The 26414-nt window shown below is 44.0% G+C and overlaps 1 protein-coding gene across 1 annotated transcript; it reads right to left on the bottom strand.

The window, feature by feature from the left end:
- Positions 1-116: 116 nt before the first annotated feature.
- On the bottom strand, positions 117-25412 carry PITPNA (phosphatidylinositol transfer protein alpha). Its single transcript, XM_021551023.3, has 12 exons — positions 25246-25412; positions 20438-20468; positions 14673-14818; positions 14069-14160; positions 10153-10160; positions 9159-9233; positions 8712-8795; positions 7740-7817; positions 6738-6848; positions 5113-5235; positions 4311-4380; positions 117-3298 (listed from the first exon to the last, which is right to left on the bottom strand). Exons 1-11 carry the CDS (start codon positions 25263-25265, stop codon positions 4333-4335), a joined length of 816 nt encoding a protein of 271 aa, XP_021406698.1. The 5' UTR covers positions 25266-25412; the 3' UTR covers positions 117-3298; positions 4311-4332.
- Between the last annotated feature and the right edge of the window lie 1002 nt (positions 25413-26414).

Here is a 26414-nt window from a genome sequence, read left to right on the forward strand (position 1 = left end):
CGGGCACGGCCGCGCCCCCCCTGGCGGCCGGGAGGACCCACGGCAGCCTTTAGGATGATGGCACCGAGGCCTCCCCCCAAAAAAAAACCCCAAAAAAAGGAGGCGGAAGCGACAGGCTCTGTCTAGTATTTTATTAGATTTCGTTTCCAATATGCCTGTATTGGAAGATTTAGGAGACAAAAAAGGCACAAACTCACATTTAAAGAAACGACGAGATAATCTAACCCATTCTACGAAGTGTGTGTCGCCAAAGGAAAAGAGCGCGGAGAACCCCTCGGGACGTGGCGGGATGAACCCAGAGGGCTGCGGGATATGAGGGGCGAGCGGCCCTGTCAGCAAACCAGCCTGAGCCAGGCTGGGCCGAGGGGGCTGCCCCTGGAGCCCCAAACCCAGCGGGCCTGGATGGCAGTGGCGATCCCAGCGCATCCAGCCGCTCAGGATGGGATCCCGCCGGGAGCCGGCAGATCCGGGGGTTCTCGCCAAAGCTGATGGAAGATACGGCACGGGAACGCTGCGTGATCTTTGCTATGCTCACTAGCAGGAACCAAGCGTCGAGACTGAAGGGTCTTTACAGGATTTGTCTATCCAAAGGCTGAGGGATGTTTTCACTTAGGATCAAATTGGAAGGACGGAAAACAAAGGGCAGGGAGCAGAGGGGGAGTATTCAGGATGAAGGTCCTGCAGTTCCCCCCCTCCCCCCGCCTCCCTCCAAGTTTTTCCACTAATCAGGAAAGCTTTGTGTAAAAGCTCTTACTCTGAAATCAGAGGATCAAAAAAAGGATTGCAATGGTGGAATGTTACAATCTGCTTCCACGGCGATTAGTGTCATCAGATGGAAAGCCTCTTGGATAACACAAACTGAAAGAACAAGTGTGCTATGTGTATTCTCAGGTTGCCCTCAAGTGTAAGAATCCCTCAAAACATAGCCAACAAACATGAACAGGAGTCAGTGCATAAATTCTCTGTTAAAAATACTTCAAACTGAAAGGACTCTAACTGGGGCCTACACTCCTAGAATACTTCTGGAACAGCTATACAACATGTCATGAAACATCCTGGTCCCAAATAGCCTCAAAGATTAAAATTTAGTTTCTTTACCTATTTTACAATAAACTTGTTTTACTTCTGCCTGGTGAGATTGCTAAAACCCCTCAAACCCCACCCCAACCCCGCAGAACCGTCTGAGGTCACTGAGAAGAGCCTGCCAGAGTTACTGGTACAATTCAGAGCTTATTGCACTTAGACATGAGTAAGGCAAAATAACAAACTAAAAATAAAGGGATAAACTGCCCCCTCCCCAGAAACCAATGCCATCCTCTCCCTCCAGAGCATTCCCGTCTTCTCTCACACTGAAAACAGCTCTGATCCCAGCACAGCTTTGTTCAGCAGGGCATGGGATCATTTCAGGATCTCCTGCTTGCACGAGTGGGAAGGGCTGGAGGAGTCAGTGTATTGCAGAATGCTAAAAAGACTCCTCAAAAGTGGTGATACACCCACGAGTGTTTGGCATTCAGAGTTTCACATTAGTGCTGCCAAACACAGAAGTGGAAAATAAAGTTATTACCGTAATAAATAAAAAGGTCTTTGTTCATCAAAACGAGTGTTAAAGGAGAGAAAAGTTTGAACTGAGTAGGGAATGCAACTAGCATAGAAGACTGTGTAACTAATTATGTACAAGTTAACTTTTAGGCCAAGGACAATCTGCAAGGAAGATGAGAAGCCTTCATTCCTATGACCACCAAGGGCAGAAAAAAAGACCCCCCAGCGACCAATTGCACCGGTGCATTGAGAGAAAATATGTCAACTGGGAGAAAAAAGGGACTATAAAAACAAAAAGGTCAAAGGGGGAAGGTGCGCCATGGCAGAGCAGAAGCTCCCCAGCCGCCCAGCGCTGTTCTTTTGGTTAATACCGCTTGCTTAATAAATTCTTGTTAATTAATTTATCTATAATTAGCCTCCCCAATCGAATTTGTCCACAACAACTACTACTAGGGGAGGGAAAAAAAATCAAGCATTGGGCCTTGGGGATAAGCAAAGAAGTAGGATTTTTTTTTCCTCATATGTATTGAAGAAAGCAGCATTTCCTTGATTCTGTTCTGCTGAGTTGATTGTCTAAAGCTGATACCAACATAAGGATAGTTACAGTAAATACTTCAGTTCATTACATAACGAGAGCTCTTTACATTAACAGTATCCTCTATGATTTATAATAACCAACAGATATCCTAGAAAACTGCAGGTCTTTATAAGTATTTTTTCTTACAGCACAAAAGGAGATACTTTAGTCAGTCTTGCAATGGGAAGAATATTATTGCTGAGCAGAACCACCACCCCAGGCACCTGGATATAACCAGATGCCAACACCTCTCTTGCACACCAGCCTTTGCAACATTCCAATTTGTCCAGGGAGAATCACATCGTTATTATTAGTCAAAACCATTCTAGCTTTATAAGTTATGGGAAGTCTTAATAAAGAACCAGGAAGTTGCAACATGTGTCAAGAAAGATTCTGTAAGACTGACACACACAGCTGGAGGACAACAGAGCTACATGGGCCAGAGAGACCCTTAAAATGGAAAATCAACAGGTAAGTGCTGAATGCCCCAGTACAGGGCCTGACTGTAGCTTCTGGACAGTCTTTAATTCATGTTTGTTAAGACAGAACAAAGTAATGCCCTGCAGAAGCCACAAATCCCAACTCACCACAAACCAAGAACCCACTGGCTGCTCCTCATTTTGTACTCAGGTTACCTGCCGTTAAATATCTCCCTCTGGGAGCAAGGGTGAGAGCAGAACATTTTGTGGAAGAGTTTTGCACTTTTAAATATGGACTATTTTCCTCTCCAAACAGACATTCAAAGAACATTGAAGAACTGGGCAGAAACAAAGGTGGCAGCTTATCCCACTTGGAAAAAAAAAACCAAAAAACAAACCAAAACAAAAAAATTCTAAGTCACCACATCACAAGACTATTTGAGCTAAAAATGTCACTTGGAAATCAAACAGGGCCACATGGAAATTGGTCTGAACACAATGAAAAAAAGAGGAGGGAGGAGTTGTAAATACAGCGATCTCTAAGTCACACGCCCCGAGGAGGGAACTCCTTGGGATACACGTGCTAACACTGGAGTGCTTAGTACCAGACTGTCTATTTGCTCACAATATTAAGGGGCATCTAGAATTAGCTATGGGAGGTTTAAAATCGCCTGCCAGTTGGACAGAGAAAGGCTTGATCCAGAGATGGTCCGTCAGTCGAGGGTGTGGATTCCCTGGGCCTTCCTGATGACTGTCTTGCAAACTGAAACAAAGAGACAACAGGGAAACGTTTCAGGATGGCTTTGGAAGAGCAGTGTGCCAAGGGAGGTGTCAGACAACCTTGAGAGAGCAAATGTGAGTCACGCCGTCGCCAGGCAGACAATGCAGGGTTACACTGCAGCACTGATCCGCAGGAAATGGGAGAGAAGAAAATCAAGTGGTTGAAGCTGCATTCAAAAATTAAAATATTTCTATCAAAAGACACTCCCTCTTCTCCTCGTGTTCCCCACATACCACCAAATAACCAGGAGATAACAGAGGGCAAACAGAAGTAAACAGTGAGTACTCCAGGAAGATGTGGTTCTGCCCCACCCCATTCCTTCCAAGGATGGCATTTTACTGCCCTAATAACCTGTTCTTGCTAATATAAATGGACAATCCCTTCTTTCTCCTTGCTTTCTTACCTCTCTAACACTATACAACATTTTTGCAGTGTCTAAGAAAAATTTGGCAAAACCAGCCCTCAGACTGATGACATATTTAACAGAATAGAAAGAAAACAAGTCAAAAGCTTTAAAATGGTCATTGCTGCTTCTCCTGCAATGCCCGGGTGTTACTCCAAGCCTTGGCCCATCAGTAAATACTAATAACAAGCAATGGAAAAAACAAATTCCTCACAAAATGCTTGGAATTCTCAATTTTCAACTGTATTCTAAGTATTTGCATGTCTAACTTACTTTTTTGAGACTGACAAAAGCTTCTCTGCAAGTCATGGGAAGTAGCATATGCATTACAGAAATAATAGCAGTAAACTACAGAATATTCTAACACATTTCTCTTACGCTTTTCACTCAGACTTTTCTTTAGAATAGTCTGAAATGAGGCAGTAAACCTCGCTCATCAAGCTGTCAGTGAAATGAGTTTACTATAAAAACAATCAATAGCACAGATTTCCCTGTCAGAAGCTATGAACAGGATCATTTCTCACACAAATGTTGAGGGTTTTAAACCAAATAGAGCAATGCAGATTTTTTGTCAAATCTCTTGATACCTACAGTGCACAAGGAAGGAGTCATATTAGTCATCTGCAGCCGACATTCCTTTCACTGGATCTTTTTCTCTCATCTGAAAGAGGAAAGAATTGTTCAAGTACCGATTCTCGTGTGTGTTATCTCAAAATTTATCAGTATGGAACACCTCCTGTGTGTAAGACATCGATTATATCTCAGCACCTCAAATCAGTGATTGTAAAATGCACATACAGGCATCATTTCTGGTTAAAGTGTGGGCTGGCAACAGATTTGGAACTATTATCCAAAGGGCAAGAGTGTACATGAAGCTATAATGAAATATCCTGGGGCATGAAGGGAGAGAAGGGTGCAGGGCAGGACACAAACCACAGAACAAGGTTCTCATTATTACCAAATCTGTGTTTCTCAGAGTAAAAATGCTGTTACATACCCCCACTACCTGCTTATGGTAATTAGAGCTAAAAAAACCTTTTACTCAACAGGTTTCTGGCAACTAATGAGGATAAAATCGACCATTCAGCTTTGAGTAAAACCAAACAGAAGATATTGAGGCAGTAAATGAATCATTGCCACTCAGCCCCTCATTACCTGTGGGTCAATACATTTACTGGCTCAACAACAAACAGAAGGAGAATTCTATAATGATTAGGAGGAGATGCCAGCACGATGGACTCATGGCCAATCATTCAAAGCACACACAGCATGACCTAAATAGCAGGAGCACAATTCACACCATGCCCTGACAATGCAGCAGCCTTTCCTCTCTGCTGTGCTGGAGAGAAGCAGTTTTTCACACAACCCACACCTGCCCTGCTTTGCCACTGACCTCATCCAGCTGTCTCTTGGTCTCCTCCTCCATCCTACGGATGTCCTCCATAGTCAGATCAACCCACTTATCCAGCCAGCAAAAGAGCTGCCGGTGGAAGTTTGTGAAGAGCCTCTTTTCTTGCTGCAAAAGGAGGAATAAAACACAAACCAGCTTAGTCACAGGGCAATTACCATGGAGCTCACAGCATTGTAACAATTTTCAGAGATGTGTAGAATCAGCTCCCTCGCCCACCTTTCCATCTAGCTGCCACAATTGGAAACTGGAGATAGCTAATTTTTATTCTTTTATCAGAATATCTAATCTAGAGCCTTGAATCCCCAGAGAAATGCCTTTTTTTTTTCTCCCCAAACCTAGACAGCAGTCTGCACACTGCACTGAAAGAATTAGTGAATTTCCTTTGATTTGACAGTGTTGTTCTGACTGAATAAAGTGCTCCAAGTTGGGCTTACTTAAAGCATGGAAGTTGGTCTGGAAGTGCAGAAAAAAGGAGAAACAAGTATTTTTTAAACCCTTAACTTGCTAAAAACTAGAAGTTGGGAAATGTAAAGGGCTGACATGCACCTGTCTTGGTTTTTTTTTCCCTTTTGAAGTGACCTGAAAAATGCCTAAACTTGTTTTTCACAGCTGAAAACCTTCCAGCAGAGGTGACTAATGTGCACAAACTACTCCAGGTTTGGAGCAATTTATTTCCATTTTATAGGAGATAAGCTAGGCAAAATCATTATATTAGATAGGGATATACAATGCCTCTTGGAAAGACTTCATTAAGGAAGGACACTTCAGTTTGACCAATTATGGTTTCATATCTCATCAAAAGCAGCTTGAATACTTTGATGCAAACCTGTAGATACTCATAAATAGAAAGAGATTGAAGACACTGCTTTATTCAGAGGTTTTTTTAGAGGCATTTGAAATCCTGCAGCACCATGGTCATTCCGCCTTGGAGCTACCTTTAGATTGTATCACCAAAGAATTGCTTTTGCAGAAGGAGCTCTGTGGTTTATCAATATTAACCACTGAGAAGTCTCTGTGATCTGGAGGCACAGGAGTTATATGAACACAGCCCTGCCTGGAAAACCACACCACCATTCCCAGGTGTAGCATCCTGCTCCAGCTCATGGATTAGACTCTGCCACAAAAAAGCTCTTTTCAAAATACCATTTATGTTTTAAGTTAATCAAGTTTCCCACCATCTGCTTATTTTTTAACACAGGTTTTTACAGCAGCAGACTAGGAGAGGAAAATGTGAGGAAAATGAGCTCCAGGACTTGTCAGAAAGATCCTCAGCTGATCAGGAACAAATAGCTGGAGCCATCTCCCCACAAACATGTTTTGCCCTTACACAATGTAATTCCAGTATAAATGCATCACAAACTAACAACGAAGACACTGCAATTCTGATTTATTAAACAACACAAACCAGACAATTTACCTTCACACATTAGAGTGAAAATGTTCAACAGCCACTTCACAGAACAATCAGCCAGCCCTGCCCTTGGATTAGCACCAAATTGAACCCAGTTTTAACCGAGAGCAGAATTTCAGGCAGAGCCATTGCCTGTACAGCAGGTGGGTGATGAAATGTATCCCATTTCCACATCTTTCCCCATCACAGACCTTACCTTCTGTATAAAGTTCTCAACTTTATTTTGCAGACCCCACCACTTGAACTTGACTGTTACCAGCTTGTAAGCACACATGTATGGACAATCTGACTGCTTCCCCAGGTCCTTCTGCAAAAACACAAAGATATTCACATTAAGCCCCTAGCCAAGTGTCTCCAGAAAAGCAGCTCCTTCAGTCCTGACTATGAAGTCTTCCCACAATTCCCCACAATCCTCTTGCATCGTTACACCCTCCTTATATTTTATTGACAAGTTTTGTCACACCTTTGCTCACCCTTTTTCAAAGCATGATGAAACTAGACCCTGGTTTCCTTCACAGGTGGCTTTCCCTCCATTCTGAGAACAGACTATTCCTTTCCTCTGTTGTCCACTTTTTCTTCCATTAAAATTATGTCTTTCAGCATCTTCACTGTTATACCACGGCTACTTTGCTTCCTTAAAAGTCTCTTGATAAAGTCCCTACCTAAAACATTTTGGAATTAGATTATATCATCTGAGTCATGATTATAAAGTCTTAAAGAAAACTCCATAAGGTTTCCTATTTCCCACTACATGACCCATAACCACTCTTCCCAAATGAATCATATCAACCTCAGCTTTTGCCAAGTTTTCCTGCTAGAAATCAGACTTGCACACCAATAGCTCCCCAAATTCCACCCAAGGTCCCTTTTAAATACTGGTATTGTATCTGCACTTGTAATGTCTTCAGATTCCAAGGATTTCAGTGAAAGGTTAAACATTGCTGGTCATTATTCAGCTATCTCATACTTGAATTCTCTTGGGTGAACCCTTGGGCTGAGTACCAGACAGCTCTAGAGATTTCCTGGAACTCATTCTCTTTGTGCCAAGCTCTTTCAATTTCTTTTAAAATCAGAACAGATTCAGGACTGAGTTCTGCATTTCCTTCTGCAGAAGGGATTCCAGTGTTCTCCAGATGTATCTTTGGCTCCAAGCCCCAGTATCTGTCCTAATACAGTTCCTGAACTCATCAATACAAACCTTCCAGTTGGGACCCAGAGGTCCACGTCCAGTCTTGACAGATTTAAACCTTGCTGGATCTTCTTCTGCCTTGTAATCCTATCGGACAGACACAAAATTAAACACAAATTATCCTACTGTTTTCCAGCTGTTCTTTCACACAAAGGATTTATTTTCCTGGGCCAAGACTAACCTCTGCTTTATCAAGAACTACTGTTTTCAGACCTGACCTTAGGTCAGACACTCTCCAAGGAAATGTATCTACCCACTGTGTTGTGTCCTAGAGCTATATAAAAGTGTAACAAACTGATGTGACCTTTGTAAGGCTATCAGAAGTTCTGTAGGATATGTTTCCTGTGGCCACTTGCTCTTTGGGAGTTAAACACTGCTGTTACAGAAAGCAGCTGTGCTATCTAGGATTTTTCACAGCACTGTATCAGTGTGATGCTCACATGCTGCTCACTAGAAGAAAAGTAGAGTCAGACTCACAGTACTACCATTAAAATGGTATAAAATACTGTCTGAAAGTCAGGAAACTCAACCAACATTCCATTTTTATACAGTTGATTTTTCTTCCCAGTAAAGAAACACCACTTTCTTTCTCACAGTAACTGGAGTGATTCTTAGAACCAAGTATTGGCTACACCATTTTCAGACACACTTGTGAAGTATCAAAAAGGGGGATGTTTAGGAGACATCCTGTATGGAAAGGGGAGTGCCATTTCCTGCTACTCAAGCACTTCAGTCAGCTGCATTGCTGAAGAAATACACTGTTACATGCACAGGCAACACATTTTACAGACAGTGCTGACAGTTTTTAAAAGAGCCTTCCCTCTGGCTTGCATGAGCAGCTTTAAGGAAGGCCTTTCCTCCTCTGGCCAACCTCTCACTTTGTGCTGCTGCCTGTGACCATCCCTGGAAGCACAGTTTGTCCATGATCCCCTCTTTTAGCACAAGGCCTCTCCCCAGGGAGCTGTTACCCACCTACCATACCTTGGGGAGTACTTGGCTCCGATCAGCAATGTCTATATAAATGGCTTCTACACTCTTCCATACCTCTGGCTCCAGTTTATGCACCTGCAGGGAAACAACAACACTCAAGGAGCTGCTTCAGTGACACAACACTCCCAGCCTAAGAAAATATAAAGCCAGATGGAAATGCAGACACCCAGTGCTCCCCTTCCCACCTGCAGAGAGGTAAGCACACAGTTGGGAGAGTTTCTAAAGAAGCAAAGGTGCTCACACAGAACAAGTGTTTAGGGGTCAATTTGATTCAGTTTATGTGAGAAGCCAACAGAAGGGAGTCTGCCTTGGTAGTGAGACAAACGTTTGAAATGCAGAAACGTGGTGAATAGACAGCTCCACACAGCACTTCTCTAACCCAGCACAGAAAGCAGCATTCTGGCATTAAAGAGATGAATAAAACACACAAGTACTCACATTCTCTTGTGTTCCGAGATCTGATTTATGCCAGGTTTCAATTTTGATCAGGAAGTCATCCTTCATATACTCATTCTGTCATCAAAATAAAGCTTCTTGTTATTCTAGGATATATAATTATTTAAGACAAATATATAATTTGTCTTCTTATTACAGAGATAAGCATTAGAAGAGTCAGCTCAAAGAACTAATTCAAAGAATGAACTTTCCATTTGACTGAGGTCCAATTTAGAGAATTTCAGAATTACTTGCAACCAGATCATCGCTTTCAGCAAAATTGATTGATCATTAATTACTTAGGATAAAATAAACCACAAGCTGTTCACAAAAAAACCACATAAATTCTATTGTTATAGTAAAACATTTGGAGTTTATAAACAGCTTTTTCTTTAAAGGACAATATCTGCCACTCTATTTAGAGTTTAGAAGGGGTAACATAAGTTAGCTAGGCAGAAACTGTCTTTCCACAGAGATCATTGAGCTAGCACTGAGTACATATTTTGATGCAAGTCTTCAAATTAATAACAATATTAAACTGATGTGCTGAGAGCTTTTGACACTGAAAGGGAAGGGACAAGAAGCACAGTTCTGCCAAGTAAGCAAAAAACTTTCCATTTCTCACTATTACTGTGGGTAGCAAAGGACTCCCAAAGGTAACCCTATCCTCCCTCAGGGGAGCAGAAACAAAAGCACAAGCGAGTGAAACACTCAGCATGCAGAAAGGAAATATCAAATTCAGAAGAGATTAATCAAGGGGACAGCATGGCAGGAGCTAACTGGCTTTTACTCAGTTTACCCAAGCAAGGGCTTGTTCCCATTTGTAAAGCTGGGCTTTGTCACATGGATACACCACACTTGGTACAGGCAGTTAATCTATGTGATCTTACAATGATAAAAGCTAAAGAGTCTTTAGCTCAGGTTAAAGAGCTTCTTCTACCCAGAACACTTCATTTCAGACATTATTCCAGAGATTATCAGTAAAAGCAATACTTACTGTAATAACTGGTCCAAGGAATCAACACATGGAAAGAAAGAGACACAGTACTTTAGTGAGAAAAGACTGCACAGCAACCACTGCCCTCCTCCCACTCTCAGCCAAATCGGACAGCTCCAGCTTCCCAGGTACCTCTGAGGGAAAAGACATGGAAGTTGATAAAACCCAGCTAACTTCACCCCTTCTCCTCTGGAAATTCTCAGAGAAACCCAGAGGAGCAGCAATTAATTATGCACTGCCACTTGTGTTCCCTGGCCTGCTGCCAGCTGGATGAGAAGATGGAATAAGTATGTTCAGCTGACAGCATTTTACCAATCCTTTCTCAGCTTGCAGATAAGGAGCCTCTCCATAGTTCCAAAGGAAACCCATGCTGGATTCCAGGCCAGTGCAGCCCTGCCTGGAGTAACCAGACCCTCTGCATCTCTGCTGCTCGTGGTAACTGAACTCCCTGGACACCAAGGCTCAATTATTCAACGCAGAAAAGCAATTAAAGATCCTGTAACATTCAGCATCTGCTCTACCTGAGCAATTCTACTCAAGCAGAAGGAAGTCTGAAGCTGGAGGTGAAGTTTGCTGGTCTGTTCTGAAGTCTGACTTCAGGGTTTGACTAAGAAGCAATTTGGTTTTAAAGTTATTGTAATAATTTTTGAGTTTCCAACCCAGCATACTGCAGTTACCATCCCAAATCACCTATCATGCACATCCAGCTGCCTTAATTACCCACTGCTGGGCTTGGACATTTCTAAACCCCTAGCATGTGAAAATTGCTTTTTACAGCAATTTTACAGAAAGCAAATTATTTAGATTGGCATATTGAGCTGGAGAAGAGAACAAGAAAGCAAGCTGAGGCTAATTTTTCAAAGGCTGAACTTCATCTCAAAGAACATTTCATTATTTCTGCAAGAAGGAAATGGGGGTTTTTCCTGCTAGTCCAACAAAATAAACCAGCAATAATTATAAACCAAGGCCTTCCCACTTCACCATGACTGTGTGCTGTGACTGTGCAGCTGTCTCAAAACAGGTTCCTTCACCTCCTTAACTTCTTCCCTGTGGGGAAGACTCCTCATTTGTAAAGAAACAAATTAATCTCTTCAGAAATGCCCACTGAAACTTCAGTGCTCAGCTTGCTACAAATTAGGACCTGTTTATTGAGGCATTACAGCAGCAACTCCTACATGTTTCAACTGCAGTTATAACTTCTCAGTTTCTTGACATTTGGCCACAGGCCATGGTTACACTCAGTGTGGAACACACATCAAATTGCATTTCTAAAAACATTTAAGCAACATTAATATTTAAGTCAGACTGCAGAGAAGAACACTGTTCCCCTTGGCACCAGCCCATAGGTACAACTATTAGACAATCCTCACTTCATTTTTACTGCAGAAGTTGTGAAACCATACAATAAAAACAACCTCACTTACAGCTTATACTCTCAAAGGAACTAAGCAAGGCTTCCATTCAAAGTACATAAAAACAACATATTACAGCACAAGGAAGTGTGCAGAACTGCAGAAAGTTATAAGCTAAGCATTTAAATTCTCTCAATCTCCAGTACTACTTTGATAATGGCCAATAATATGTATATTAATTGAGCTTCTCAGAGGAGATTAGGGAAATGTAAGAAGGATGCAGACATATAATTAAAAAAAAGAAGACCACGAGGCACAACTAAGTAAAAGCACTGCTTTATTGCAGTTTAGAAGGCTCTGTGAACAAGCAAGCTCCAGGGACAGCACAGCAACACCACCTAGGACAGGAGGGCACAGACAAAAGCACCAGCAACTCCTACACTCAGGTTTAGTTCCTGCTGGGTCCCTGGCTCTTAAATTTCAGATTCTAGTGAGAGGGTTGAAATCCTGGCTGCTCTAAGCCAGCACAGCATTTTCTGCTACCCAAAGATTCACAGCAGGGCATCCTAGTCTCCCCACACCTGACCAAAACACCCAAGTGCATCCAAAGGAAAATGGTAACGCCCAAGGCAGCCCCACAACACATCCATGGGTTCTCACATCCGTGGGGTCTCTCTTCACATCCATGGGTTCTCTCTGCCATATCCATGGGTTTCTACATCCAAGGGTTCCCTCTCACATCTGTGGGTTCTCATATCCAAGGGTTCTCACATCCATGGGTTCTCTCATCCATGGGTTTTCTCATCCATGGGTTCTCTCTCACATCTATGGGATGTCACATTCATGAGTTCTCTCTCTCAGATCCATGGGTTCCCACAACCACAGGTTCTCTCTCTCACATCCATGGGTTCTCCCTCTCACATCCATAGGTTCTCTCTCTCACATCCATAGGTTCTCTCTCTCACATCCATGGGTTCTCCCTTCCTGCCCAATCCCAGCCAAAGGAAGGTTTCAGCAACTTTTCCAAGCTCCTTTTGCTTCATGTCAGGCTGGCAGATTCTCTAAACAGATTTATCAGCCTCCGCATCAAAACTGCCTTCTGCTCCAACCCCCACAACAAAGCACTTTTTATCTCATATTATGTTGCTGTTTATTGCAGCTGAAGAGGTTTTTTTGGCTTTGTTATCATTACTAGCATATTAAAATCTGACATTTCTTTGATTGTGTTGAAAAGTCTTGTACTTGATTTTAGTATCTCATTCTTCAGTAGAATTTTATTCATGTGTAACTGAAGGATAAGCAGCTTAAGAATAACAAAAGAAGTAACTCCATACCTTTGTTTCAGAAATTGGTGGAGAAGGAAAAGAGGAGGTGGAGGATACAGCCAGGCATTTAAATCAGCTCAGTGGGCTTAACATGGAAATAAACTAGACATTTACTAACTAATTTAAGTAACATGCAGCAAGAAAACTGCATAAAGCTTAAAAAGGTTGTGAACAACTTTGTTTCCACGTCTTCTGTGAGACAATAAAAATTTATTCTAAAGCTGATGGCAGTATCTGAATTTTGTATTTGAAATATCTATTCCACTAGACTGCTGCATGTAATTTCACAGACTGAAATAACACTATCCTCTCCCACTGCAGAGCTTTTTCCTTCTTTAAGACACTTCATTGAAAATTCACTTAAGTAAATTGTCAAAAAAGGGGGGTTTTATATATTGAGTTTCAAGAACAGTTGGAATTTTTAAGTGTTTCATTCCCATAGCAACTGTACCACTACCAACTAGCAGAAAATGTATCCTTCAGAGATACAAACAGCACAAAATGCTGCCAAAAACACTAGATAAGTTTGGAGGCAAAGTCAAATTTTCAGTTTACAGCAGTGAAAACCAGAGAAGCTGTAGTGGTTAAACACCGTGGCTGGTAACTTGAGTAAGTAAATACTAACCACTCCTGTAGAAAATAGATTTGACATTATTTCAGCACTTTACACAGCTCCCAGAGCCTCACCCCTGCTTTTACAGATGGATTCACTTCAACTGCAGCATTCTCTGTTCAACCCTCCCTGACCTCAGATCCTGCAAGTGAGCAAATACCCATCACTTAACACTTGTTCCCTTCACCTGCACTAAGCAAGAGTGCCTGAGATCTGCCCTGTTCCCCTTTTTTCCACTTCCACTTCCCAACCATGTTCCACTTTTTCCACCTGGCTATGCTGCACTTGAGCACATAAAATCACCCCTCATGTATTTATTTCATTAGTGTTACACAGCTATTCCTTTAGGAAGACTAACAGATATTTCTTGGTCTGTTTTTTTCCTCCCATAGAGGAAGGTCACTCATAGGAGCACATCAGACAAAGGCAGTTCTTTTAACTCCCTCAGCACTGTATTTTGCTTTTCTTGACCACATAAAGGGCTTAGAGAACAGAAATGCAAGTTTTAAGAGCTGAAACAGCTTCTCTACTGGTTGCATCTTTCCTTATACCCTCCCTTACCTTTTTTCTCCTCTGCCCCCAGAAAACAAAAAAGGAGAATCCAGAGTCCTTCCTCAGGCACTCACCAGTTCTGCAGTAGGGATAGGCATTCCATGCTTTTTCATGTATATTCAGAGCTCCTTCAGGGGCCAGCATTCTCACAAATGTTGGCACTTTGCTGCAGAATTTGGAAATAGGAAGAAAGGCATTAATAAGGACTATATGTAAAGAGAACTGAGACAGGCAGGACATCACCTGGGATGCAAACACTAGAGATTCTCACAGTTCTGGAATTGGTAGGACTCTCCCCAACCCCATTATGGTGTTTTCCAGAAATGCTAAATCAGACATGTTAATATAAATCTTCTTTACGTAATGAAAGACAAAACAAATGGAAAAAAATAGGCTGAAAACAGGAGGAAATCTAGATGTTTTGTTCTTTAGCCAAATTCAAGTATGAAAATACTGGGTGGCAGGATCAGACTTGCTTTGAAAAGCTCAAAGCCAGATTTTCTTGGGACAACAGCCACGTTTACAGGGGAGGGTGGGTGTCCCAGTGATGTTCACTCCCAGGTGCTGTTATGTTCCTGCCTTCTCCATCTTTCAGCCTTTACATAATCTGTGATTTACAGTTGCTGCAACCCCTCTGGTTCCTCTTGCCCAACTCTGGGAATGAATTGGTTCCCATACCTCTGTAAGTGGTAGATCTTATGTGTGTACTGCCCACGCTCTCCATCTCTCTCGTAGGGTTCATTCACCAGGACCTCCACTCCTTCACCTCCACCAGTTTCATTTTTACTGGCTTCTGCCACGGAATACAGCTGCCCTACTTGGTACTGGAGAAGTTAAAGACACATTATTACCATGGCTATAATTCAGCTGAAGTAATAACTTTGCCAGAAGAAGCCAAGGACAAATTTACTACCTGGGGAGAGGGCAGAGAAAAGGACATCCACTTGTATGGGCAGATAAGCAGCTCTTTTAATTTCATTTGAGATAGAAAGCTTGAGTGGTAGTTAGGAGGAAATCACTGCCAGTAAGACATTTACCTTTAACCCTTCAATCTCAAGCTCCAAAGCAACAGAGAACCAGGAGAAAGTAGGAAAGATGAAAGGAGCATCAGGAAGTAAGAAAACACAGATGACCTCAGGGATACTGTAGGAAAATCCATTGGGTTTTACCCATTTTGAGTGACACACAGCTGTCCCCAAAAAATTTAGAATAAGGCACTGCCAGTCCTGAATCAATGAGCACACAGTGCTGCATCCAGAAGAGTCCCAAAGAAATTAATCAAGCTTTTTTACAAAATGCAGGGGAAAGGGGAAGAGAGTGAAAAACTTCATAAGGGCTACAGAAGATAAAGGGTACTTGCACCAGATTTAAGTGCTCCAAGAAAAAAACTTGTTAAATGTGCACAGCTTAGGAGCCCTGAGGGTCAAAGATGAGCATCCCCCATGTGTAGTTCAAACAACTGAGTAGGAAGCTTGAAGTAAAGAGGGGATTTTAATTCTGAATTCATTATCTAATGAAATAACCGAGTCAGTGTGCCAAATGACCAGTTGATCTGTCCTGTCACTGCTCCCACTAGTATTTTTCCTATGATCTTTGGTTTGAGTTGTGTTGTTTTTTTCTCTCTATCACAGTTCCTCTTAGCCACAAGCTTAAATCACTACCAGGGAGAGCACAGAATTTCAACACATAGTAAAATTCTTACCCTAAAATCATTTCTCAGTCTCTTACAGGCATTCACTTGGCAGCATTATTTCCCAGAAATCATTTAAAGTACTTAATACTACACAATTTATTTTGTAAGAGGCATTCACAAATGTTTCTCAGGACAGAACAGAGGAAAAACCAAGAAAATAAACAAAAGAGAACATTCTCCTCTGCAGAAGATGTAAAGATTAATATACTCTGGCCTCTTGTAGCTGAAAAAGGGGATGCAGACCTCAAAAGAAGCATAATCAAATGAAGAAAATTCACACAGGTCTCTCTGAAGCAAAAATAGATGAGCACAGTTTGAGGATGAAGAAGTTAAACCACTGACTTAAAAGGAAGAGTTCTAACTTAGCAGAGTTAAGTCTTCAGAACTCATAAGTGAGCAAAACAGCAACTGTTGCCAAAGGCAACAGTAAAGGGATGCAATCTGAAAGGGTAAACCACAAAGTGTTTGGCACTAGAAGTGCAATGATAAAAAAAAAAAAACAAAAAAAACCAAAAAAAAAACCAAAAAAAAAAAACTTTCCAAAAATTCCATAACATAACTACAAAGCAATGCAACACTGTTCAGGCCATCTTCCTTTTCCACAGCATAGGGCTCTGCATCAGAAACAGGAATAGCACTTCTGAAAGCCAGCCTGGAAAAGTGAAATACTGCTCAGATCTGAGAACCCAGAAATACTTCACTGGGCTGGGACATCTTCTGCAACGAAGGAAAATTTCTACAGTCGTTAAATTTTGTTGTCAGAGCATCCAAAATAACAACAGTACCCAAAGCTCTCTTTGTGCCATCTGGTGCCAACAAAGGCCTGCTGGAAGAATAGATGGAAGCCAGAGTAACAAGGCAAGGTGTCCTGGCCTCAGCTCATGTGGGGCAGAACAAAAATCAGATCATTTTCAAGCTAAGAGCAGCAGCTCTGCTGGATCTCTCCAGAAGGTCCTGGCCCAGGTTACATGAGCAGCTCTCACTTGGCTGGACAGTTCCTGCACTGTCTCAGCAGGTTGGGTTTCAGTCTGGATTTTGGGCTGCAATACAAGTCTCTGACCTCTGACATTTCATACACCACACTGCTTTCCTTATGATTCCCTACATATGATCCACACAAAGCAGAACACTCGCCTCCCTCCAGATGAGCAAAACATGACAGTTGTGAAACCTTAGAAGCAAAGTTGCTTTAGAAAATAAGAGCCACACAAATACTCATAGAACAGAGTTTATTCTGAGTTTGGTAAGTACAGGATTACAGGGGAGGACTGAATGGCTTTGACTGCTTTGCAACAAGTCCCAGGACAGAGCTCTAGAAGCACAAACTAATTCCTCTTAGTAACAGCCTCTTATTCATTCTTTCTCCCTTTCAAATACTTGGGTCAAAGTTCAGACACTAAGAAGATAAACCCTTTGGTTTAACATCTCCACCATTTAAACTTCCCTGTTATTTCTGAGCCTTTAATCGCATTGATAAGAGAGGAAAAGGCCCAAATAAAACTGTCCCAATGAGAAAATCCCACATCATTCTCCCTGAAAAGGTAAACAGAGAGAAAGATTTTGGCTCCAGGAATCTGAACTTCAGACAGACCTGAGAGCACCAAAAAACTCCTCTATAGGAAGTCATCCCTCTTGCTCTGTGCCAAACATCTCTTAACAGCTGAGAGAATATCTTCATTGCACCAAACTTCCTCCAGCAGGCCTGATCTCAACACAACCATCTTCAAGAGCAGTTGTTTTCCTGAAAGCTGCTTTGAATGCAATTAATAAGATTCCTGTGTGTTTGGCAAGCTCCTTGCCATGTGAAAGGAACAAAGAGGCAGCACAGAATGTGTACACACAGCTCTAATCCATACCAGCATTTCAGTGGCAGCTGTCACAGACACCCACACGAGTCCATGCTCCCCAAGCTGGCACCTGATGCTGGTCAGGGAATGGGAGCAAAGCCTGGCACCCAACACTCAACAAGGAGATTCCCTTTGCTCCCCACAGTGGGACAAGGGATAAACCAACACAGCAGTGCAGCTGCAGCCTGCACTTGAGCAGGACCATGTTTTGGCAGGATTTCCATGTAGAAGACAGACTGCTACAGTCTAACTCCTACATGCCAGCTCTCGAATTTTAGTCATCACCAGGACTTCTCTTGCACTGTTTGGTTCCCAGCCTGACTAACTAAGCAGCACTGAGCTCTGTGTTGATTAAGTCACAGCTCTCCAATGCCTTCCTGATCACTAGTTTTCTCTTGAATTCCATACTACTGGTTAAGATCCATTTGCTAAGGGTGGAGACTGAATCCCTGGTATACCACAAAACCTCACAAAAGATTCCCTCAACCCTTTCATGACATCTCAAAGTTACAATTAATTTCATTCCCTATCGTATACATTGGCATCAGACTTTTGCCAACAATCTGCACACCAAGAAGGTGTGAACTCTTAAGCCTTTTGAGCAAAAATCAGCCATATAAAAATGAAATCAGAAGTCCTCCTGCTAGCCAGAGTTGCTTCATGAACAGCTACACAGTCAGGAGCAATAATAAGTCTCCAGAGCCCTGTCTAAGAATTTTGTACACAAGGAAATCCTTGAAAGCAATGAAGGTTTAACAGCTGGTTTGTAGAACAGACAGCAGTGCAGTGACCAAGTGATGCACAGATGTGTCAGCATCTTTGCACACAGGAAGGGGGATGAGGCAATAAACACAGCAGCAGTCATCCTCTGAGTCAACACTGGAAATAACCTTTTTTCTTAAGCACACCCAGCTACACAGACAAAACTAAGTGAACTTTAGAACCCTATCTGCTCAGGGAACTGGCTCCTGAAATCTGCCCTATCATAGGAAAAACACCAGACCTTGGAAAGGGACATCACTCATGGGACACGGTGACAAATGTGCAAGTTTGGGGAGAAATTTGATTTGGACAGGTTGGGGGTTTCTCCACAAGGCAAGCACTGGACCCCAAGTAGAGCACCACCTGAAACAGATAATCCCAGGGCAGCCACACAAGGAGTTTGCCAGAGACTGATAGATGTATCTACAGCTCAAACCCTCAGTTTTCCACATAGGCAGTTTACACACGAGGCTCTGAACAGCCAGGGAGGAACAAGAGCACAGCCAGGGACTCGTTTTAACTGGATGAAGGCTAATCCCAGTATCAGAGAACTTAGGAAAACCCTGTGTTGGGTTCCATCCAGTCTAACCCCCTCAAAGAAACAATCTGTGTGCTGATGCTTTGACTTTTTATTTACACTGCTTGACACCAAGGAGCCATATCACTACAAGGCAGGGTTCCTGTCATTCAGGAAAGTCCTTTCTGTCCATTGAGCTCAAGCAACCTGCCACTTACCCACAGCTTTCTCTAACCTGAAAGTTTGCATCCTTTGCTTACTTGATAAAGCTGATCATGTTACTCCTTCCTTTGTCAAGCTCTTGCTCTTGTGAGTGGTGCTCAGGCACAATAAAAGATCCAAACTTCCCTACTCTCATACTTCAGTCTGACTTCTGTTAAAATTGCTGGAAACAGATTCATGCAGAAAGCATAAAAGCTACAGATAGGGAGCAAGCAACAAACAGAATTTCTAGCATTAACAACCTTGTTCTTGCACTAACATAGAACACAGATCTAAACCCACTCTCTGATCAGAGTTCTGGGCTTTCTGTCAGCATCTGATACCTGTCACAGCAGACTGAGCCACAAGAACAAGAAACTCAGCTTAGACACTGCTTTTGTTTTTTACTAGCCAATCTGATGGCTGCAGGAATGCACCACATGAAGTTCTAAACTGTGTTCTGTCAAAAGAGTAAGAGTTATAAAAGGGATGTGCTTAAAAAAGTGCTGCCATGAGCCAGCCCACCACTGTTTACGCCACAGTAGCTTCTATATTCAGAGGAAAGAAAAATGAACAAGAGTGCTGTTACCACAGCTCTCCCTAAAAGTAAGAACAAGGCCTTGATCAGAGTTCACAAACCCAAGGCTTACAGCCAAGGATCACAAGGAAAAAATAAAACACATCCAGAAAAAGGAATCTGCTACGGAAGTGCTATAGACTCAGTCATTTCTATTTGTACCTTGTTAGTATAAAGATTAAAAAATTCAAAACATTCATATGGTTAGATTATCTGCAAGAGTGGTGTTCATGCAGGAGGGAGGAAGGAAAGGCAAGCTGAAAATCAGAGGAAACAGGAGGGAAACAGCCACTGAGTCTGCACAGCTATTTCATGGTTGGTGATGAAAAGCACCCTGTCCAATAGAAACTAATCTCTTCTCTCAATTCAGCTTTATCTAAACAATAAGAAAGTTTGCTATATGAAAGAGCTAAATAGCACAGGTCTGAAAAAGTCCTTTTGTTATATGAGCCTCCTATGTCACAAGTAATTCTTAATCTTTGCCTAAGAGTTTAAAACAAAAGAGCTCTAGCAAAACACAGTTTAAAAGGTGACTTAAATTTGTACTAAAGCTTCCCCTTCATGTTAAAAAAATAGAAAAGAACAATAGTGCTAATGAAAAGGAAGCTGCACTTGAAAACAGCCTGACAACTCAAGATTTATAATGAGCATATCTGAAAGTAATTTGTAAGAGAGATGATTGGCACCCTCAGACTTAATACAATTATTTGGTCAAAAATGATGGAGAATGAGTAACAGCTCACAGGGGCTCCTGAAGACAGCTTGCATTTTCCAGTTTTTGTTCATGCTTTGATCACAGGTTTATTTACAGTCCTAAAGCAAGGAAGGAAGAAGCGAAGAACTTACCTCCTCCACAGACACAGGCAGGATAACGCGGCTGCAAGGGAACAGAGAGACAGAAATTAGCAAATATCCCTGCAGCCCCAAAATTCCCACATTCCTCACAGCAATGGCTGCACAGCTCTCCTCTCCCCCCAGAATTTCAGCATCCACCCAGTACTCCTTAGGCCAAAGACTATTTATAGAACAACCTCAAAGAGAACCAGTACATGATGGAGCATAATTGCAACCCTCTCCTAAAATTCTGTAATTCAACTGGTCTGCAAACCCACACAGCATCAACACAGTGGTGATCCCTCTCACTCCATCCTTTCAGCAATCACACCTTATTTCTCATCAAGCTGCTGGGAAGGTTTCTGTGGGCCTCAGCAATTCTGCAGAGATCTGCAATAGCCACAAGGCACTGCACAATTTGCTCACATGTCCCAAAGCAGCAGGAAACAGCAGAGGAAAAGCTTTCTCAGAGCTCACTGCAAAGGAGGGTGCTGCCACTGCTTTAAATGAGACTTTTTAAATTGTGGTTTCCTGAATGTTTCTTAGAATCAACTGACTGAGTAACACAGCAAAATCTGCTTGAAGTCACACAGATTTTTTTGAAAAGAATCAATTTAAAGCTGACAGAAATACATGCTTGTTAAGGTCTTCTCCAAAACTGGATCTGTGGTTGACTTCTGCTTTCGGCAAGGATGATGTCAAACAAGGAACCAAAGCAAGAGACAGATAGGAAATGGATATGGCTACTATGGGCAGAAGAATTCCCAATTCTTTGGGAATTAGTCTCAATGGAACTAGGACACAATCAAGAAAAAAAGCTCTCTGTATTAATAAACTGATTATGAAAAAGCAATAGTGGTGAAAATAGAATTCTTTTTTTACATTTTACCAAAAGAACAAACTCCAATAAGGGCAAAAGATTATAGATTATGCAAGATTACTTGTGACAGCAACACTTTATGCTGACTGCAAAGTACTGCAGAAAGAACTACTGAGAACTGCAAAAGAAGTTCATTGTCAATTAAAAAAAAAAAGAATAATGCACTATAGCCACTCATTTTCACCAAACATATGGGGTTAATGAGCCCCAAGTTAGTTATTGCCAATATCTTGTGCCTTTATGGAAAAGCAGCAGGAAACATCAGCTCAATGGCAGTTCAAAAGTAAATCAAATATTAGAAACTGGAACAGCACACAGACACACACACACAAAAAAAAGACAATTATGTCACTAGAATCTCCCACATATCAACATCTTAAATATTGCCCATAGTCTTGGTCACCTTATCTCAAAGAGGATACAGACCAAGTAAAGGAAGTTAAAAAAAGATGATTGGAGATGGGAAAATGCTTCTGTGTGAGAAGAAAGCAGCAAAGACTTGGCCTTCCAGCTTGGGAAAAAAAACAGCTAAAAGGCTCAGGTATGGAAGAGATTTAGAGATCATAAATGATGCAAAAAAAAGTGAATGGAGAAGGAACAATGACTGTTTTACAACAGAAAAATCATTAGGCAACAAATTTTAGACCAAATCACTTGTGCTTCTTTACGTCATGTCTACTGAAGACATGGCATTCCTTGCCAAAGATAGGAAGTAAAAGCAATTTTTAAATGGGATTTGATCAATTCATGGAAATCCATGTGCCACTTGCTGGTAGGACAGATTGAACTATAATTGTTTTACTCACTGTTACATATTGTTCCCTGAAAATACCTGCTGAAAGGCAAGAGGGAAGAGAACCAACACCAGTATGGTGTAAGGGAGGATCAAAAAAAGGAAAGAGATTTTCACACGTAGACTTTGCCACTGAGCGTAATTGGATAAAAGTGCAATAAGAATGAAAAGAGGGGCTGGATGATAATTAGAGTGAAAGACCAAGAAATGGGGAAGAAACAATTTCTTTGGAATGGAGTTAGAACATTTTTCTTCAGAAAACCTGGTGTAAAACATTGCTGTAAGCGAATGAAATTTCATTTAGGATTAGAAGACACTAAATCTGAATTGTTATCTTAGAGCTCAGTGGAGAAACAGAAACACAAAGAAGATCAATGGTTTACAGTTTGTTCAGCCCAGCAAACCAAGGAAGTGGGGGTGAAAACCACTTACAGGTAGTTAAGTGATAAAGGAGGAGGGAAAACTCCTCAAGAGGAACTTGAGGAAAACCTTTGCAAGAGCAGCAATGGGAGCAAAGATTCCTAACTTTAGGACAGAACTTGCTCAGTTTATGAGAAATTAAATGATGTGATCAGCCTGAAAATGGTGAGGAACATTTAAGATCCCTGTTAGTTTAAAATCTGCCTCAAATGACAGCAAAGGGAAGTACAGCTGCAGGGAAGGTCAGTGGCATTATCGTCACTTCACAGGAAAGGGAAGCGAGTCTCCACACTCTGATTCTCCTCAAGGTCTTCCAAGGCAGTTTAAATCAAAATAAGGACAGCAAGCAAGACTCCAGACAGCATTGACAAACCCTGACACCCAAAAAAATGCAAGCAAATGAACAAAATTCATGCAGCTTATCTGCAGCATGGATGGATAGAAATGCAAGATAAGCGTGAAAGTCTGACAGGACATCAAATCGTTACAGTCATCACTGCACAACCATCAGGACAAGAAGCTGTAGAGAAATTATGATACAGACTTGGCTGATAATAAAATATGACATCAGGTTTTTGTTATATTGCTCTATTTCTGTATCAGCTCCTAAAATACTTACAGGCATAATAAAACCCATCTGATTTACTAGGGAGAGTGTGACAAGGGGTCACAGAGATGGAAGAATAATCTGCTCAGATGAGATGAAGTTACAGATCATTTAACTTTTTAGCACCTATGGTAGGATGGCAGTAATTACCTGCATGCAAACAGAACTAACATAAGTAACAGCAAAGCACTTAAAATAGCCAGCTCACACCAAAACAAGAGGTTTCAACATGCCTTAAACAACTGCTTCCTGGAAGATGAGAATCCATCAAAAACCATCTCAAAGAGGATGTAAATTTGGCATGTAGAACATAAAGAAAATTTAAATCTGAGCCAATACAGTGACACAATTCAGAATGTGCAACTGTCAGAGGTGGTTGGGAAACTCAGAAAGTCAAAAATAAATGTTAACTTGAAAATTCCAGTGGCAACCTTGACTGTCCTTACAGCCACACATCTTACTAAGGGCAAAATAAAGTGAAGAAAAGAGTATAATAGCTACACTAAAAAGGTTTAGTGACCCTTTTGGAAATACAAATGGAAACCTGTAAAAAGAAACCAATGTAGCAATACTGGTCTTTTAACCTTTACTCTTAACATTTACACTTCACGCCTTGTTTCTGAAGTAGGCAGTGTGAAAGACCAGCATGCTGATATGGTGAGGTAAATAATGTTGAGTAAAACTACTTTTGGAAGTGATAGTCACGAAAATGAACTGTTCATACTGTCAGAAATCTGATTCAAAGTACATATGTTCTCACCTTTACATCACGGCTCACTGGTAATGAGCTTTACTGTGGTACAGGGCAAGGAATTGTGAGCAGAAGCATGAAAAAGATACATGATAACCCAGCCAAGGTGCTCTCTAAGAGGGAAAGTAGTAAATCCACAGGAAAATATCAACAAAACAGATGTTGTAGAAGGAATTAATTGTCATTTCACGCACCTGAAACAAAGCACTTAGGCCAGGTTTCTGCCTGCTATCCAGTTTAACACTACAGAAGGTAATGGTGTTTCTGTATTACAAAGAGCAGTTCTGCTGCTACTCCTGAATTCTACACTTCTATTGTTTGGATAAAAATAGCAGGTGTTTAAGGACTGTGAGGGGGAAATTGTTAATCAAGTTTAAAGGCAACTACAAGGATCAATCTAACCCTCAACATAATTTTAATATTTAAATCCACACCATGTTCCATTATCTTGCCAAGTAATTCCTGTAAGGAGGACACAGTCATGTAGGTAAATGTGTCTAAGAGAAGACCTGAAAACCCACTTTACCAGTGGGATCACAGGTATCTTTTGGAAGGGGAGAAAGAAAAAATAAACAGAAGGCCTCTTCCCTCAGCCAAAAGTTTAAAATGATGGAATGCACTTAACAGAGGAATGCACTTGAGTTAACCTTAAGAATTCAGGAAAGAACTATGTGCAGAGTGCACACAGCTTTGAAGACACCCAGCCAAAGTGCACCGGTCCAAAAGTATATTCCACATTAGCGAGCACAGAGCTGCTGAACCAAGGACTGTGACAAGCAACGTGACTAATGGCTACACACCCTCATGTCCAGCCAGTTCTCCACCCCTTCATCCCCATCAGGACAACCGCAACAGCCTCAGGGTCAGTGAAGAACTCCAAGGTGAGGCTTCCACACACAAAACCATTTTGGAGCTACCTCATTTCTGACATTCTCGGGAGTCCTTCCTCGGAGATTACACAGCCAAAGGCGGGAGGGGACCAAAGCCAGGTTTGACACTTGGCAGCACGCCCCTGCCTCGCTCAGAGCTCCCACAGAAACCGCCGGGACTGAGCCGGCTCCGGCTCGGCCCTCGGCACCCGGCATCACCCGCAGGAGGCCGTGGGGCACCGGCGGAGCTGCAGCGGGGCCGAGCGGCGCCGGGGCCCGCCGGCAGCCGCGGCGCCCGCCCCGCCGTGACCTTCATGCCGCCCCCACCGCCGCCGCGGCCCTCACGGCGCTCCCCGCTCCCTCCCTCCCGCTCCGCGGCCGCACTGCGGGGCAAGGCCGGGCCGCCCACCCGCGGCCGTCACCGCGCCAGGCTCCGGGCGCGGACGGAGGCGAGCGGAGGGGCTCAGGGGGGCCGGGATGGGGGAGCCCCCCGCACTCACTATTCCTTGATCAGCACCATGGCGGTGCCGCCGCGCGCCGCCCGCCCGGGCCAGCGCCGCTGGAGGTGACAGGAGGCGCGTCCCGGAGGCGCTGCGCGGGATGGAGCGAGCCGAGCCGAGCCGAGCCGAGCCGAGCCGAGCGGCGCCGCACCGGGACGGGGGGGCCGGGGCGGTTCGTCTCTGCGGCAACGGCTGCGTCACCTCCGCGCCGCGCGCGGGGCGGGCCCGCCGGGCTCATCCCGCCCCTCGCGGGCTCCTCCGCCCCTCCCGGGCTCATCCCGCCCCTCCCGGGCTCATCCCGCCCCTCACGGGCTCCTCCGCCCCTCCCGGGCTCCTCCGCCCCTCACGGGCTCATCCCGCCCCTCCCGGGCTCCTCCGCCCCTCACGGGCTCATCCCGCCCCTCCCGGGCTCCTCCGCCCCTCACGGGCTCCTCCGCCCCTCGCGGGTTCCTCCCGCCCCTCACGGGCTCATCCCGCCCCTCACGGGCTCCTCCCGCCCCTCCCGGGCTCCTCCCGCCCCTCCCGGGCTCCTCCCGCCCCTCGCGGGCTCCTCCCGCCCCTCACGGGCTCATCCCGCCCCTCACGGGCTCCTCCCGCCCCTCCCGGGCTCCTCCCGCCCCTCCCGGGCTCCTCCCGCCCCTCGCGGGCTCCCTCCGCCCCTCGCGGGCTCATCCCGCCCCTCCCGGGCTCCTCCGCCCCTCCCGGGCTCATCCCGCCCCTCGCGGGCTCATCCCGCCCCTCACGGGCTCATCCCGCCCCTCACGGGCTCATCCCGCCCCTCGCGGGTTCCTCCCGCCCCTCGCGGGCTCCTCCGCCCCTCCCGGGCTCCCTCCGCCCCTCCCGGGCTCATCCCGCCCCTCGCGGGCTCATCCCGCCCCTCCCGGGCTCCCTCCGCCCCTCACGGGCTCCTCCGCCCCTCGCGGGCTCCTCCGCCCCTCCCGGGCTCCCTCCGCCCCTCGCGGGCTCATCCCGCCCCTCACGGGCTCATCCCGCCCCTCACGGGCTCCTCCGCCCCTCGCGGGCTCATCCCGCCCCTCACGGGCTCCTCCGCCCCTCGCGGGCTCATCCCGCCCCTCGCGGGCTCATCCCGCCCCTCACGGGCTCCCTCCGCCCCTCACGGGCTCCTCCGCCCCTCGCGGGCTCATCCCGCCCCTCACGGGCTCATCCCG

The sequence above is a fragment of the Lonchura striata genome, chromosome 20 (genome assembly GCF_046129695.1).
Source record: "Lonchura striata isolate bLonStr1 chromosome 20, bLonStr1.mat, whole genome shotgun sequence".
NCBI lineage: Eukaryota > Metazoa > Chordata > Aves > Passeriformes > Estrildidae > Lonchura > Lonchura striata.

Coding starts and splice junctions, on each gene's coding strand:
- PITPNA (XM_021551023.3), bottom strand. CDS start 25,265: ATGGTGCTGATCAAGGAATA. Junction 20,469..25,245: donor ATGGTGCTGATCAAGGAATA/GTGAGTGCGGGG, acceptor GTTCCCTTGCAG/CCGCGTTATCCTGCCTGTGT. Junction 4,381..5,112: donor CCAAGAGACAGCTGGATGAG/GTCAGTGGCAAA, acceptor TTCCTCTTTCAG/ATGAGAGAAAAAGATCCAGT.